The 17,899-nt window shown below is 41.3% G+C and overlaps 1 protein-coding gene and 1 long non-coding RNA gene across 2 annotated transcripts; one reads left to right on the top strand and one right to left on the bottom strand.

The window, feature by feature from the left end:
* The first annotated feature begins 6,302 nt into the window (after window positions 1-6,302).
* Window positions 6,303-9,413, top strand: LOC105024347. Its single transcript, XR_829037.3, has 3 exons — window positions 6,303-6,353; window positions 8,486-8,793; window positions 9,120-9,413. It is a non-coding gene; the product is annotated as an uncharacterized LOC105024347 (long non-coding RNA).
* Window positions 9,414-11,889: 2,476 nt separating this feature from the next.
* Window positions 11,890-14,867, bottom strand: LOC105024537 (univin). Its single transcript, XM_010894533.4, has 2 exons — window positions 14,403-14,867; window positions 11,890-13,788 (listed from the first exon to the last, which is right to left on the bottom strand). The coding sequence occupies exons 1-2, from the start codon at window positions 14,815-14,817 to the stop codon at window positions 12,995-12,997; spliced, it is 1,209 nt and encodes a 402-aa protein (XP_010892835.4). The 5' UTR covers window positions 14,818-14,867; the 3' UTR covers window positions 11,890-12,994.
* Window positions 14,868-17,899: the final 3,032 nt, after the last annotated feature.

Genomic DNA, 17,899 nt, shown 5'->3' on the forward strand with positions numbered 1-17,899 from the left:
CACCACAAATAGCGTCTATGTATGCCGTTTGCCACTGGCCATTTTAACAGCGTATTAGCCAGTAATATGCTTTAGCGGTATCTACTAACTTACTGGAATAGTCATAAGAATTTAGCAACTGCTAGCGAGTTTTCCAAAGCTATTTCATTTCATGACATGAGAACATATTTTTTTCTTTCATGGCAAAACAACATAAAAAAAAATGTCATTCGTGAACGACATTTTTACAGTAACTATCAATAAAAGCAACGATAACTAACTTTTAAATCAAGTGAGAAGACGAGAGAATCGTGGAATCTACCAGAAATAATTAATAAATGTTCTCAATAGATTCAAACTTAGGCCTTCAATCTGAAAGGCACTGTCTATAACCACTACACCACGGCATTACACGTTTCATTATTTACTAGACTCCATTGAGGATTGTGTTAAACTGACAAACATTTCTTATTAAGTTTACCTCCACTCTAGCATCTATGAACTGTATTGCTTTTGCCACTGGCCTTTTTAACAGCTTATTAGCCAGTAATAGGCTTACTAGTATCTACTAACTTCCTAGGAATAATCATAAGAATTGAGCACTTTCTAGCGAGACTGAAGATGAACTTTTCCATGCGAGAAACAGTCGCAATATAACCATATACAGTTTCAATTAAGGATTACTATAACGTAACTATGTTCTATCCAGACCCAAAACACATGCACGGATGCGTACTTCAAAAATCCACCAGGAAAAGTTGGAATATTACCGTAAACTGTTTTATTTCAGGCTTTTTATAATGTAGATATTAACTGTTTTAGCCAGTGAAGTTTTCATCTAATTCATAATGTGTACATCGCTTCACTTGCGAAGAGACATGAACTCGGGACCTAAAGTTCTCAAATCCGCTTCTCTAACCATTACGCTATTTAACAAGGGGTAGTCACTCGCTCACTTGGGCAAAAAATTTGGAAATCATTGCATGGGCTCAGGTACAATTGCAAAAACCATTGTCTGTGAACACAATTTGTCACTGCATTCACAAATGCAAGTGATAACTCTACCACGCAAAGAAAAAACCAGATATAAACAAGATCCAGAAACGCCATCGCGTTCTCTGGGCCTGAGCTCATTTTAGATGGAATGAGGTGAAGTGGAAAACTGTCCTGTGGTCTGACAAATCAAAATTTGAAATGATTTTTGGGAATCATGGACGTTGTGTCCTTTGGGCTAAAAAGGAAAGGGACCGTCCTGCTTGTTATCAGTGCACAGTTCAAAAGCCAGGATCCGTGATGGTAGATGGGTGCATTAGTGCACCTGGCATGGGTGACTTGCACATCTGTGAAGGGACCATTAAGGCTGTATAATATATACAGGTTTTGGAGCAACATATACTGCCGTCCAGGCCATGTCTTTTTCAGGGAAATCTTTGTTTATATCAGCAAGACAATGCAAAAACACATTCACTTTTTACAACAGCATGGCTCCTTGGTAAAGGAGTCTGTGTGCTAAACTGGCCTGCCTGCAGTCCAGAACTGTCACCTACTGAAAACATTTGGTGCATTATGAAATGAAAAATATGACTAAGGAGACACTGAACTGTTGAGCAGCTGAAATCCTATATCAAGCAAGAATGAGAAACATTTCACTTACACAACTACAGAATTTGGTCTCCTTAGTTCCCAAACACTTACAGAATATTGTTAAAAGAGGTGATGCAATATAGTAATAAACCTGCCCCTGTCCAAACTTTTTCAAATTCAAAATATGCATGTATTTTCTCTGGTTCAACATTTGATATGTCTTTCAACTATTTTCAATTAAATATTGGGATTAGTTGATTTGAACAATATTCTGCTTTAATTTGCATTAACACAGCATCCCAACTTTTTTGGAAACTGGGATGTATTTGAAGTATTGTGTTATTGTGATATTCCTTTGTAATTCATGTGAAGGGCAGTAATTGACACCAGGGGGAGGTATGTACCTTAACAGGAAATATTTTTCTCTGTTGTCTTTCTTTAATTTCAACTGTTCGGAGAACCCATCTTAAGGGCCAGCTCTAGCCATTTGGCAATATCTTTATTTGTTTCATGACACATTTTATGCACTTTGTAATATATAGCCATGAGGCAGAGATGTTTTATTTGACATTCTATTTCTTGCCATTTTACCTATTTTGCCGTGAGGTGGAGAGAACATTTACAAACAAATTATGCTTGTCCTTTTTTAGTTGATGTTGCAAATGAAAACAAACAAGAATGAAGACATTCTGATCAAAATTAATTAAGTAGCCTGCCAAAGAGCTAAGACTTAGAGTTAAAGTTTTTGCTAGAATATGTTTTGTTACATTGAGAAAAAAATGAGGAAAATTGACTTTGTGCATGTCCTTGTATTTCTTGTGTAAAACAACAACAACAGGTTGACCTGGCTGAAGATGGTAAAGTGACAAAACGTTCATAGCGGGATCCATCTTCCTACCCCTAAGGATTTAAGTTGTTTCTTGTATTTCGTCAATAGACATTCCCATATTCACTAAGTCCGATTTTTTACCATTTGTGCTTATGTCTATCAATTAGCTGACAACTAAGCATATAAATATATTTATTACAGTTATCTAAAGTTAGTATTAACAATGGCTGAGTACCGACCACCCAGGCTGGGAAAGGGCCCAACCTCCAGGGGGTCCCAAATTATTTGTTTCAGTCATTCTCATGCAGATATTATTAAAATGACACAAGTTAAGACAAATGTGTAGAATTCTATGAAATAAGATGCAAAACCTGAACTATTTTTATTTTGTTTCATGGCAAAATGAGAAGTATTGCATGAGATTTAACATAGAATTGCTAATTCTCAATAGTAAATTATTTGATTTGTGGTGATTTGTTTGCCCTGCCGGCAGGGGGCGTTCCTCGTGTTTACATGAATGCCCTGCTTCTCTTTTTATGGTGAACTACTTGCTATTACCAATAACTTGAAATACCACAACACTGTAGTCTTTGACCCCAGGACATGTACTTTCTCCATGAGATTGGGTGACCTTGTGCACAGGGTGTGGAGGATCAATCCTAAGGTCCAGACATAAGAGGTAATCTGTAATTATTTGAAAGTTACAATGCATGTTTTTCTTTGAAATCAATACACAAACACCTTTTGTAATTGCACTTGGTGTATTCTACTATTCCTTCTCTTAATAGTAAGTTGAGATATGGCCTGAGTAAAAAATAAATGAAAAAGCTTATGTTCCTTATTTTTTTCCATCACAGAGCAAATATCTGGTCTTGTGAGCAGGAACTTGAAAGTTATGCAATTTCTGGTGTGGGTTTACAGAGAACACTGAGGCTGTAGCCACCTTAAAGTACAGTATATAGCCAGTAAGGAACTAGTGTGACTATAAAATAATCAGCAACATCTACGCATATAAAGGACATTTTGAATCACATTCAATGACTTAGACAATATTGCTCCGTACATGGTGTTCATGTACTTAGTCTGTAACACAATATGACAAATAGGTCACCATATTTCTAATGACAATTCTGTTAGTAAAGTCAGCTGGACATATTATAGACTTGGTTACAAATTGTATGCGAAAAGCCCAAGAAGAATCTTATGGGATTGCTTGCTGCTCATACATTTCTACTCCCTCCACAACAAAATCACGTGAGATATTTTGTTTCTGAACCTGGACTGCTACGTTATCTCAAGTGTACAGTGAGATAACATTGGTCTGGGGTGGGCCCTATTTCTATATATATATTTTTTTTGTGTGTAGGGTGGTCATGCATCAATAAGCACTTATGGACAGGAGTAAATTAAACATAATGTCACAAGCAGTGGTGTAGTGCAGTGTTGCATGGACAAGGAACCAGGTGCAGGCAGGGGTAGTCGGTGTTGACACTTTAATTTATAAGAAATAAACAAAACACCGAGCACAAAACACACAAAGCAAAGGGCTGACTAAAGCAGCAAAAACGACAATAAGAAATGACACAACTACTTACAAATACCGGCAACACACACGACATCCAAACACAACAAGAACAATGAGCCACAATGTGGGGAGCAGAGGGGAAACATATATACACATACAAACGATTCAAATTGGGACCTGGTGTGAAGGATTGAAAACATGTGACAGTCCGGGATGTGTTCGTGAGAATATGGGAACTTGTGAAAATATGGCACGGTGGCGCTGCTGCTCACCGCACCATGACAGTACCCCCCCCCAAAGGCCCGGCCACCGGACGGGCCAAGACGAACCCCAGCCCAAGGGAGGGGGGGCGGGGCAGCGCAGTACCCCCATCAGCACAAACCCGCCGAGGGGGCGGAACAGCCGAGACTAGCCAGGGTGGCGGAGCCGTCGGGACAGGCCGGGGAGGCAGAACCGGCCGAAGATCAGGAGCCGGCGGAGGGTCAGGGGCCGGGAGAGCCGACGGAGGGTCGGTAGCCGGCGGAGGGTCAGAGGCCGGGAGAGCCGACGGAGGGTCGGTAGCCGGCGGAGGGTCAGAGGCCGGGAGAGCCGACGGAGGGTCGGTAGCCGGCGGAGGGTCAGAGGCCGGGAGAGCCGACGGAGGGTCGGTAGCCGGCGGAGGGTCAGAGGCCGGAAGAGCCGACGGAGGGTCGGTAGCCGGAAGAGCCGAAGGAGGGTCGGTAGCCGGAAGAGCCGAAGGAGGCGCCGGGGCGGCCGGGACAGGAGAGGGCGGTGGCAGCCTAACCCCGGCAAGCTCAGGCGGTGCAGGCCACTCCTCCTCGGCCTCAGGCGGTGCAGGCCACTCCTCCTCCTCCTCGGCCTCAGGCGGTGCAGGCCACTCCTCCTCGGCCTCAGGCGGTGCAGGCCACTCCTCCTCGGCCTCAGGCGGTGCAGGCCACTCCTCCTCGGCCTCAGGCGGTGCAGGCCACTCCTCCTCGGCCTCAGGCGGTGCAGGCCACTCCTCCTCGGCCTCAGGCGGTGCAGGCCACTCCTCCTCGGCCTCAGGCGGTGCAGGCCACTCCTCCTCGGCCTCAGGCGGTGCAGGCCACTCCTCCTCGGCCTCAGGCGGTGCAGGCCACTCCTCCTCGGCCTCAGGCGGTGCAGGCTGCTGCCACTGGCAGGATGGAGGCGCTGGCTGCTGCTCCAATGCAGCAGGGGGCGCTGACTGCCGCTGCTGGCAGGTAGGAGGCGCTGGCTGCTGCTCCAATGCAGCAGGGGGCAATCGGCGCCGTGGCGCAGGGACAGGGGCGGCGGAAGGCCGCGGAGCAGGAAGCGGTGTGCGCCTAATTGCCAGCCTACAGCCTGGCCAGCCTGCACGGGGTCGAGGAGGCCCCGGACATAGAGGGGGCGCCGTCGGGGCTTCCCTCGGGCACCCACTCAGCCCCCCCCTAAAATTTTCCTGGGGGGACCTCGGGCTGAGCGTTGGGCGCCTTGCCCTCTTCTGTGCTTTCCCAGACGAAGGGAAGATGTCCCTCCGCAGACGGAATGGGTACCGGGCCAGCAGCTCCTTCGTGCTGGTGATGGCCCGTTGTCTGCACGCCTCCGCGAGTACACGCTCGACACGCTCCACCGTAAAGGGAGCTTCCCGCTCCATGTCTCGGTAGAGGAACGTGCCGAGCATGCATGAGAGGAGGCGGCGATTCCATAGGTGGTCCTCCTCCGTCATAGCCTGCGGGTTCCAGATTAGGTGGCTCATTCTGTCACAAGCAGTGGTGTAGTGCAGTGTTGCATGGACAAGGAACCAGGTGCAGGCAGGGGTAGTCGGTGTTGACACTTTAATTTATAAGAAATAAACAAAACACCGAGCACAAAACACACAAAGCAAAGGGCTGACTAAAGCAGCAAAAACGACAATAAGAAATGACACAACTACTTACAAATACCGGCAACACACACGACATCCAAACACAACAAGAACAATGAGCCACAATGTGGGCAGCAGAGGGGAAACATATATACACATACAAACGATTCAAATTGGGACCTGGTGTGAAGGATTGAAAACATGTGACAGTCCGGGATGTGTTCGTGAGAATATGGGAACTTGTGAAAATATGGCACGGTGGCGCTGCTGCTCACCGCACCATGACACATAATTCCATACTGACTAAATGCTTATCAGTTTACATTAACAAAATAATTATTTAATTAGTAAAAAATGTACAGTACACCCTGTGAGGTACTAATAAAGAATATAGAAATAAATATAATTTCCAAACATTGTTAGATGGAGTGTGGTGTGTTTTTTATGTTTTTAAAAAGAGGCATTTACAAGAAACCTTAAAATGTGACTTTGCATTTGTCAAGTTCCTATATTTCACAATAAATTTAAGGGAACTTGAAATTTTTGTGCCTCACGGATCACATTGGCCACACACTGATCTTCACACTCATCTGGTAAGACAGTTTTTTATTATTCTGATCTTATTTTTTATATTTTTGGGCTATTCAAACAGGCCTGGAGTCTGCAAAATTTTGTTTTGGATTAACAGCACATTTTGTAACCTAAAAATCTATTATATTTAACTGTTGATTCTTGAAGAATTTTACTTTAAAATACCTTCTGCAGTACTTTGCACAGCAAAGTACTGCACTTTATTTTAAATCGATATACCTGGTAACATAAGGGTTAGTAGACATATTTGAAGGGGAACTCTATGAAATATTTTTTGCTCAGATTTGTATTAAATGTCCGCAAAACAGATCTATGAGTTGTATTTTATCTGTGTTTTATACATATACAATATGTCGTTTTTTTCTCTCCAATATATTTATATTTGTTAACTTTATTCAGAATAAACAAAATTGTATGTAAATGATTAAATCACTTATGGTCTTACGGTCTGGAAGAAAAGGAAACCAATATTTTATAGCACCCACTATTTAATAGTGCGTCCAGAGGAATGTGGTATGACTCAGGCTTTGCTATTTTGTGCATATAACCAATAATAGATTCAAACCAAAAAATATATTTGCAGAATTAAATGTGGTGTGTTTGCCCGCTTGTTTACATACAAAAAATTGTAAAAGTTTTAAAAGTTTTAAACTTGAGAAAAAACTTGGTTTGGTCTCTTTAGCTTTTTATAATTAAAAACAATACTGTTTTATTTTACTAAGATTATTAAGCTAATTAATACAGTCATTTTCAGTAAACATATTAGCATTTTTAGCTAAGATAACCTAAATATGTGAAAAAAGTTGGTTTGGTATGTTGGATTGGTCTTTATAGCTTAAACAGTCTTGCTTTACCAGACTGTGGGTAACAGCACACGGTCTGTTAAATTTTTGCTTTTGTTGCACTTTTGGAGAAATAGAAACCCATCAGCAACCCTAGGTTTCTCTTCCAACACATTACAAGTTTGGGTAGGCAGGGCGGAAACTTTGGGGCTGAAACATGATCAATAAGATGTGTCAAATAGTGTAAGAACCTAAAAGACGTTCCATACTTTACTCTGCATGTTTAATTCCCCATACCTCTTTTCTAAACATTCAGTTGAATTTCAAGTAATTAAACCTTTAAAACCTAATAACTTTAAAGTTGGTATTATAACTTGATTGGCCAAGAACCATCATCATTTTGAATTAAAACCTCCATATCCCTGTAGCTCTCATTCAAACCCATGTTAATATAAGCGCATTGTAAAAGCTTATGCCTGTAAAATAAACATGGTATTACAAATCTAAATGCAAACTCGAGTTGGACCAATCTGAACACACGTTAGTTCGGAGCTGATCGTTTCGACAGTGTAGGAGACATGTCGAGAAATTTAGATTGTCTCCCTATTCAAGTCTATTGTACTTTTTGTCCCACTGATATGCATTGGGAGCTCATTTAAATATTGCTATAGTTATAATAAAAGCTATGTATCATAAACCTCTTTTCAAGTAACCTGATTTCAGGCTGTCTGACAAAAGTATCTTATTCTTAACCCAGAAAACCCAGTTATCTTTAGTAGCAACAGATCAAAGTGCGCGTTAAACAGACTGGGGCAGTGTGCTATAATATTGGGTAAATAATGTTTAAACAGTGGTTTGTCAATGTTATGTGGATTCAATGGTAGCTTGGAGATTTGTTTATGGCAGTTTACTGTGGAACGTGAAAAATGTATGAAGCTACTCAAGAAGGGGCTGTGAGGCTTGCGAACCGTTTGTTGGAGACCTCTGCTCACAGCTTCAAAACATGGTTCAAACTATTGTTTAAATGGATATATCATGAATGGTCAGTCATTGTATTGCTGTCTACACATTTCAGAGGGGCTATATTTCTCCAGGCTTATCCTTCAGTGTTTTACAGAAACAGGCATGGAATATGCTTATTATTATTGTTTTCACTGCTGATCCCAGCTTCAATGCATCTTTTAGTCAGCCAATAGTTTTTGAAATTATTTTACAATGATGACCTGAGTCAACATCACCATGACATCATTCATTGAACGCCTCAAATGTCAGACTTTCTATGTATAAGAGGCTAACCTCAATTTCAACTTCCCAAACTGCTGTCATCCAAACAACAATGTTTTTATTTACAGGTCATGACGCTCAACAAGACATGTCCCCTGGGGAACTCCACAACAGCATGCAAACCAACGTCTGGAGGTTTATCTCTGGCACTAGGTTTGGGTCTCCCTCTGTCCATCTTGCTGGTAGTAGTAATGGTGCTGATTTTTACCCAGCGTAGTAAGCTGAGGAGTTTATGGACATTAGATCAACTCAAAAGCACAGAGGTCGACACACGGAAACCTGAGGGTTCCCAATACACGCCCATGGTCAGACCACTGCCTGCCTCTGATCATTTTCCTATCTACGAGAACTATACTGACTCCAGATACAGGAACAGGTGGGTGAAATGATGATTGTTCATTTGCTTCAAGGGTTCAGTGTTGAAATGTTCAAATAAAAAATGCCAGGCACAACATCGACAAACATCAGATTCTCGCTTTCCCCTTTTGCAAGCTCTTCATGTCCAAGATGTCATGCCTCCCTATAGTTTCATTTTAACGGTATTAATCCTACACTGTATCAATGACTCAACAGTGGACTTTTAACAGAGCTGACGAATGTTGATGGCACAATGGTGAGCACACACTGGCCATGTTTGTTGTGGCGTAACTACACAGGGAAAACCCTTCTGATGTTGTCCCACCTGTCCCCATGTCTATCCAGGTCGACCAATGAACCCGGGGACATATACCTGCAGTGTGATTCACAGGATGACGCAATTTACAGCAATGACCCGTCGTGTAGCCTGGCCATACTACCTCCTGAGGGGGACGACGACCTTTATGTAATGCCAGACACTTTCCAGGCACAGCCGTGGTGACCACTTTGTTCAAATCCAGTGGAATTGGAATATAAATCAATGGGCACGGTATGTTTTGGAGCCTGTCGTGTTTTACCCAACCATTTGAAAGAACACATTTTGCCTTCATCTGCTTTAGATTAAAAGTATTTTTATTATTTTTACTCTCATGTCTTGCATGTTTTATGCGGTGCTTGCTAGATTCAGTACTTCTTGAAGTACCTGTGTAGCGCTAAATCATATTTGCCAAAATAGGTTGGTATTTTTCAGTGGGGGTTGTAGTGTTGCTGATGGGTTTTAACTTCTCCTTTTTAACAAAAAATAGGAACAGTCATCAGATAGAAAGGGGTTTCACTTTTTTAATCGGACACTGGGTTATATAAAAGTGTCTTCCATTGAGTTGACAATAGTCGGATGGCCCTTTGCAGTCACACAGTTGATTAAGGTGTCCAGGTTTGAGGTACAAAACATCACTTGACCTCGTGAGTAAATGATGACACAAGGTCGTTTCTCCAAATTTGGATGACACAAAATTCAAAGAAGAATTGTGAAAGGCTGGATTAACATATTAAAAGAAACGGCGTTACTCCTACAATGAGAGAATGCATATTTTGATGCAGGATTAATTATTTATGTTTTGTCATCAGGGAAAATATAAACTAGTCAGCGCTGAAACATGTCTGTCAAGCATCAAAGGAAATGTATCTGATTAGGTCCTGATGACTATTGGTTAAAGATATGTAAGACCGGGGGGTGATAATATCCAGTCTTCGACATTGAGTAATAAAGGATGGACTTCTTGCAAGTGAGCCACATACAAAAGGAGTTACCTGGTGTACTTAAGCTGTACTTTGAATTATTCATTTTAAAACGTCTAGATTTGTAAATATTTGTGAATGTCGGGAGATTGATGACTAAGTTCTCTGAAACGTTCCGGACACTTGTGTGTCACACCCCTCATGTCACACTTGGTCCTTTACAGTTTATAAAGAAGCAGTAAGGCATGAGGGGGTGTGGTATATGGACAATATACCACAGCTAAGAGCTGTTGTTAGGCATGACGCATCATGAAGTGCCTGGACACAGCTCATACCTGTCGTATATTGACAATATACCACAAACCTCAGAGATGCCTTATTGCATCATTATAGACTGTACCAGGTCACCGATTATAAGCCTGTCACCAACGCAATAAGAGCAGCAAAAAGTGAGCGAACCACCTGGTTTATAATACAGGATATATCATTACTTTTGCCTTTCTATATCATGGGGTCAGTTGTTTCTTGGTGTTGTTTCTTTTAATTTTGTTGTGAGTTTGTGTTGTTTAAAAAAAACGCCAATATTTAAATTAAATATCTACCAGCAGGGAAAGTTCAGGATGGTTGAAGGGACCAAGTTAAAATAGCAAGGGCATGTGATTGTCCGTCCTACCCTACGCTATGTGTCTTGCATGCACATAAAGTATCTTCAGCATACATCTGCATACAAAAGGCTGTTCATTAATGAAGAAGCTAAACAAGATTGGACCAAGGTTATAACCCTGGAGAACCCCAAAGCAAGTTTGGGATTTCCCAACTTGTCTTAAAAAATGACACAACAATGTTTCAACCATAATAGCTCAGGTACAGGAATCCAGTTCATGTCCAGAGTTGTCATATTTTGTGCCATAGTAAAATCATTGTACAATTATAAAGATTTGAAACATGCACAGAAAACGTGCTTGAACCAATGAGCCACCTAGTGGGATTTCTTAAAATTATTTTTTGTGTTAAATTTATATTTTTAAATGTGACACACGAGAGAAGGAAGCAAATATATCTGTAACACAGGTGATCTCTGTTGTGGTAAGATACATTTCAGCTTTATCACGCCATAGTAAGTACATCTGAATGTGAGAGACTCTTAAAAAGCACTTAATACCAAAGCCAGTGATAATACTGCCTCCTGAATGACCGCACTCAACATCCAGCGCCACCCACCCAAGTTTGCACAGTGATGAACACTGATTCAGATTTTGATTCCCTCCAAATTGTATACATTGGGTGGTAACAAGACCTTTCAAAATGTAAGATTGAAGGTGTTAATATCAGGTCTTGGCTGCGGAGAAATAAAGGATGGACTTCTTGTAAATGAACCGAGAACAGAGGGAGGTACCTGGTGTACAATGGCTGTTCTTGTAAATGTATTTTTTTTTAACTGGGGCTATATTTGTAAATATTTGTGAATGTTTGGAGATTGGTTCACAATTTCCTGACACTTTTTAATTAGTTAATCTACTCAGGCAATGGACAGTTAACCTCTGTATACGGCAGGCTACCGTGTGCTGAAATTTGTGTTAATACCATATCTGTACATGTTTCTGCATACATTTCACATAAATATATATATATATGTGTGTGTGTGTGTGTGTGTGTATTCTGCATAAATAAACTGCAAAATATATATGTTATAGAAAAAGCTATCCTTTTTGACTTTCATATCGAATTCAACTAAAAACTGTTTTGGTTGTAGTCTGTTGGCTTATATTGTCAAATGCTGTTTGGTTAAGTTGTTTGATAGGAAAAACTATAGGTTGGGTAGTCTTCTACCTGTTCATTATTTGCTATCTTTGTCATAGATAAAAAAGTTAGATATGATGCATGTAGTTAACCCGCAGTATCTTGAGGATTATTTGTTTTCTCTTTAATTATCCAAACTTATCTCTATAATACTGAATTGTGGTTATCTAGATAGGGTACTGACTTTGATATTCCTTTGTTATGTTGCATTAAAATACATTGTATTTGTTGTTCAGAGATATATCACTTCCTGGTGCAGAGTTTACAATGCATGTCGTCATGTGTGCTTTGTGATATTGTCACTGTCATGCAGAAGATTAGTTAAGTTGTCCTGTCTGTCATTCCCTCTCCGGTCAAGGCCACAGTGTCAGTTTTTTCAAGGCTACACCTGAAAGATATTTGCTTTCATATCTTTTATGTCTCCCATGACACACCCTATCTTTTAACATTTTATATGAAAACAAATAGACAGTAAAGCACAAGGATGTGAGAATCCTAAGTTATATTGTTGTTGGTGGAGAATTAGGAAAACACAGTTTATTTGTTTTAAATATATTTATTTTTGTACATATTCAAGCACAGTCTGAAAAACACAGTGGATATCATATTCATACTCTGTTATTGTTGTCTCTGTTTTTATTGTCAAACAAGAGTATTGACAAACTTTCAAGATGTTTGGAAGTAAAACAGTAAAGCATTACATTCAACACATCCATTTACAGTACAGTGATGTGAAGAACATAATATTATAACATTATAAACTATAAACAATAAAAAGTACAACAAAAAAGTAAATGTTGTACCCTGTTCAATAAATTACAATAAATAAGAAATTTTTTAGAATAGTTTATAGTATATGAAAGTACATGAAAGTATGGGTATATGAGAATAACATAGATTTTTTCGTTTCAACTGAAATAGTAAATATTAGAGCCATAGCTCCACAGTGACTTGTTTGGTTGACAGTGAAACAGCTTTTGCTCTCAAAATCCATGGAAGATGAATGATGTTCGGTATTTTCCTTTGTTTAAATGTTGAAAAGAATGCTAGGAATGTGGGTAACACAATGGGACAAAACGTCATCCCTTCTATTATAAGTAGTAGCGTACTGTATCTATTTAATTGCTCACCAACAGGAGCAGGTATTTGTTTAGTCTGTGCCTGGTCTTGCCCGGCCGAACTCAGGCACAGAGACATTTGCTGACAATCAAGTCATCGAAGGGCGTGAGTTTCAGTTTTCCCCGACTGTCATAGTGCATAAGGACCATAGGTTCAAAAGCTGCGGGCACACAACACGGGCGAGGCATCGCTCCCTGGTTGAGGTGATGAAGGCGAGACTTCACCTGCGCGTGCATGCTGGCCGGCTTGTAGTTGTGGGGGCAGGAGCCATCGCAGAAGTGCATGTTGTAACTTGTGGGGGCCACAACCCATTCCGACCAGCCGATCTCCTTGAAGGACACGTTGGCAGATTTTCGACAGCAGTGGCCGTCCTTGTCACAGTTGTCCTCTCTGTCAGAGCGAGTCTGTCTCTTTCTGCCTGCTGACCTGGGCTCCACAAGGTCTATTTCCAGGACTACCTGAGGGATCCCACTGGGGTCAGTTCCCTCTTCAACTACCAGTCCTACATCCACAACCAGAGAGTGGGTGTCAGAAGTCCCTCTCCACATATCTACCTCAGTTCTGATGTCTACAGTCAAATCACCAGTTCCTGCAGAAAATTCCTGGACCACGCTTTCCTTGGGAATTAGCCGAGAAGAATTCAGTGACTTTGCCTCGTAGATTGTAGTGTGAACCTCTTTCCAAATCGTGCGCTTTGCGGTTTCAGAGTTATACAATGCCTGTCTATAGAGCTTGAGTTCAGCCCGGGTGGATAAGAGCTGCTTCTTGATGTTTGGGTTCTTGTGGAATAAAGCTCTGAACCACAGAACATTTGATGGGTGTTCTTTATCACTTTGGAGCACTTTAAGACGTTTTACTGAAAGAGATGAAAAGAGGATTGTTACACAAATGCTCAAGTTCTTGGAATTACTGTTATGACTTGAAAAGGCTATGCTTTTAAGGGTTGTTAATGGATGTGTTCTGTCCAAAAAATTACAATCAAAACCAGAGCTTTGGTGAAGCGGTAATTATTGCTTACTTTTGAATTGGCATCCAGCTTTTGTTAAGCTTTTAGCCTTTTCTTGGAATGCCACCAAAAAACGAAACGTTAAGACATTAATTCTTACGTATTATTTATTCTTAAGTATGATTCATTCACTTTTACAACATATGATTTGAGAAAACATTCACTAATATTTAGATGACTTGAGAAAATTGTTTGAAAGCTCTTCACACTTTCTTTTGGGAGAATCAGACGTGGCAAAATGTTTTGGTACACAGGTACAAACCTTATGCAAAGCCCATGCCACTGACACTGTCTTCTAACGCTGACCTTTTGAATAGGCTATTAATAAACTAGACATAAAGACAAAATGCCATGCAGTCAGATTAGCATCTACAGCTAGAATGTCAACAGTCGGGTCCGGTGTTTGTGGCAGAAACCAGTACAGTGGCTGAGTGTATTTTTTAATTTGACCGCTGGGGACTCACCTGTGGCGGGCAGAAGCACAGTCGATGCCCTGCTTGTACGCTGCCAGGATCCTCCCTCCTGACTGGCGTTCCCGCTCAGCTGCCTCACGGTTTCCCGGTAGAGCCGCCACATGCTCCTCAGCTCCTCTTCAGAAGCCCTTTCAACGGGACTGGGCTCCTTCTCCATCCCCATGGAGTTCAGGATGCTTGACTTCACCGCAGCCAGGAGCAGGGCCCTTTGGCTCTTCTCCTGCATGAGGAGGGGCGCGCGTTCACGGGCCAGGCGGGGCAGGCCCCCCCCCTGCCAGAGGCCAGAGAGGAGAGCCACCCAGGAGAACAGAATGAGTAATGTGACTGAGCAACGCATGGTAGCTCTGTTGTCCAATGAGCTCATTGTGTTGGTTTGTGAATATCTCGTGAAATTCCAGATGCGCATTCATTTATACCGGGCCCACATGACCACGCCTCTCATCTATGTTAGGTGAACCCTCCCCCTCCTTCAAACTCCTATATACATTGTCATCAATGTTATATTGCCTGCATATTACATATTATTTTCCACAACCTGGGAAAGCAGGTTTTGTCAAATACCACTTTGAAAAAATCCATATCATTCATGTATGCCTTTTTCTGTATCATTCATCTATATTTTCTTTACATAAATATTATTTATTTGTAGACTATTTTTACTGTTGATATTTGTGGTGTCAAAATGTGTTATAAATGTAGATTCCATCACACAGGCCAATGACTTGCAATACTGTTAATTTTGTAATCATTAATAATGGTAGATGCTGATAATGTAATCTTCCATCTGACACTCCATGTCATCATGACTCCACTTTTTGCCTTATCAGGAAAGTCACATCTGACCAGAAGTCTTAGAGACTGTAATGTTTGTTGCAGAACTTACACTTGTGCACTGTTAACAGTTGATTATTCTTCACTTTTAGGATTTCTTCCTCTAAACCATGTGGGATTCAGACATACATCCTGTATCAGTGTAGGATCAACACATGGTATGTTTATGACGTCTTCCTCTAAACCATGTGGGATTCAGACATACATCCTGTATCAGTGTAGGATCAACACATGGTATGTTTATTATGTCTTCCTCTAAACCATGTGGGATTCAGACATACATCCTGTATCAGTGTAGGATCAACACATGGTATATTTATGATGTCTTCCTCTAAACTATGTGGGATTCAGACATACATCCTGTATCAGTGTAGGATCAACACATGGTATATTTATGATGTCTTCCTCTAAACCATGTGGGATTCAGACATACATCCTGTATCAGTGTAGGATCAACACATGGTATGTTTATGACGTCTTCCTCTAAACCATGTGGGATTCAGACATACATCCTGTATCAGTGTAGGATCAACACATGGTATGTTTATGACGTCTTCCTCTAAACCATGTGGGATTCAGACATACATCCTGTATCAGTGTAGGATCAACACATGGTATGTTTATGACGTCTTCCTCTAAACCATGTGGGATTCAGACATACATCCTGTATCAGTGTAGGATCAACACATGGTATGTTTATGACGTCTTCCTCTAAACCATGTGGGATTCAGACATACATCCTGTATCAGTGTAGGATCAACACATGGTATGTTTATGACGTCTTCCTCTAAACCATGTGGGATTCAGACATACATCCTGTATCAGTGTAGGATCAACACATGGTATGTTTATGACGTCTTCCTCTAAACCATGTGGGATTCAGACATACATCCTGTATCAGTGTAGGATCAACACATGGTATGTTTATGACGTCTTCCTCTAAACCATGTGGGATTCAGACATACATCCTGTATCAGTGTAGGATCAACACATGGTATGTTTATGATGGAGTCCCCACCCTGTGACGTACCTCCAAGTGTAACTGACATTCTTTCCACTCTGGCCGTCTATTGTATTCCTGTATGAATGAAGCAGTCACAGCCGGCTTCCAACTGTCGACTAATGTATGTAAAATGACAGCACGTAGACTTGGATCAAATAGAGTGAGATTAGTGAGTTTATAGAATCCTAAACTATTACCGTAAGTCAGTTGTTTTCCTGTATCAGCTGACATCAATGGTCTATTAAAAAAACATATATCTAGTAATATATATGTAAAATATCAAGTAAAACAGCATGGTTTATTGACTTGAGCTTCATAAACATTAACTGCATTTCCAAACACAATGCCTTGTAAGACAGTGCTAATTTTAAATCCAATCACTGTTATGATGAAATAATCATGTGCTCTCTACATTCCCCGTTGGGGCTTAAAAGTGTGTGAAAGGCGAGAGAATGAATCACCTGTAGACCGACGACGACTTTCTTGTGTCACAGTAAGCTAAGAAAGAAAGCTACTGAGTGAATAACCTTAAGCCCATTGCCAGCTTTACAAAGGGAAAGCGCTATTTTCAGTACCGGTGGACAAACTGCAACAATTTCATCATCTGGGAACAGATGATGGAACGCTGCCACACCCGTTTAGGAGCACCTTCTGAATTCCACAGTAGGGCAATAGTTGTTTTTTTAAATGACAGTGCTGTATAGACCTATAAGGAGTTCAGTCACTGCTCACTTACCTGCAGGACTCTCTTACCAAGGGAATAGTGACTTTATTAGATGGTGTATTCTTGAGTAGCTTGAATCATTTAATTTCGTCACATTAATAACAATAATTCTGAGAGAATTTGCACCCAATACCATCTATTTGATGTTAATTGTAAATAATATATCAAGGAAGGTGTAGTAGGCAAGGGTGTCACCTACTAGACAGATAATATCTAGTGAGCATTCGCTTCCCTACCCTCTGAAAGGGGTTTGTCATACAGAAGACCCCACGTATCTATGACCATGTGACTCAACCAGGAAGAACTCCTTCTAAAACATTAAAATACATTCTACGGTCGTAAATGGCGGACGCCATGACGCACACCGGCGTCTCGTTTTTTTTAATCTTCTTTTCATGATGAGTCATATTCAATTCCTACAATGACGTGAGATGGACTTCATTAGGACGAAAGGTTTTGTTTGCTAGGCCAACGTACAGAGCACGCGTTGCCTTCACTCTCCATTCACAAAGGTCAGCCATGTTTTGATGTGTACGATATATGATGTCTTATCAAAAGACACACACACACACACACACACACAAAAACACACACAGACACAGCCATGTCTCTGCCACTGAAGAAGCCTGGGGAAGTACTGTAAAACGGCCATGTATCGCCCTCTAGTGGCACTGAGGTGGTGCGCATATTGCGGTTAGTTTCTGTGGCACAGAAGGCGGGTTCCTGAGGGCCACAACAGGGGTAAACTGACTGTTAAGGCCGCAGGATTCTTTGGGTCCAGATTGAGCTGTACTGCCCGACTGATCCTTTTGGAACACTGGGTGGCTGTGGTGGGAGGGGTCAATGGTGGCTGGGGTGGGAGGGGTCAATGGTGGCTGGGGTGGGAGGGGTCAATAGTGATCCTGCACGCTTCCTTGCTGCAGAGTGACG

This window comes from Esox lucius, chromosome 3 (genome assembly GCF_011004845.1).
Source record: "Esox lucius isolate fEsoLuc1 chromosome 3, fEsoLuc1.pri, whole genome shotgun sequence".
Taxonomy (NCBI): Eukaryota; Metazoa; Chordata; class Actinopteri; order Esociformes; family Esocidae; genus Esox; species Esox lucius.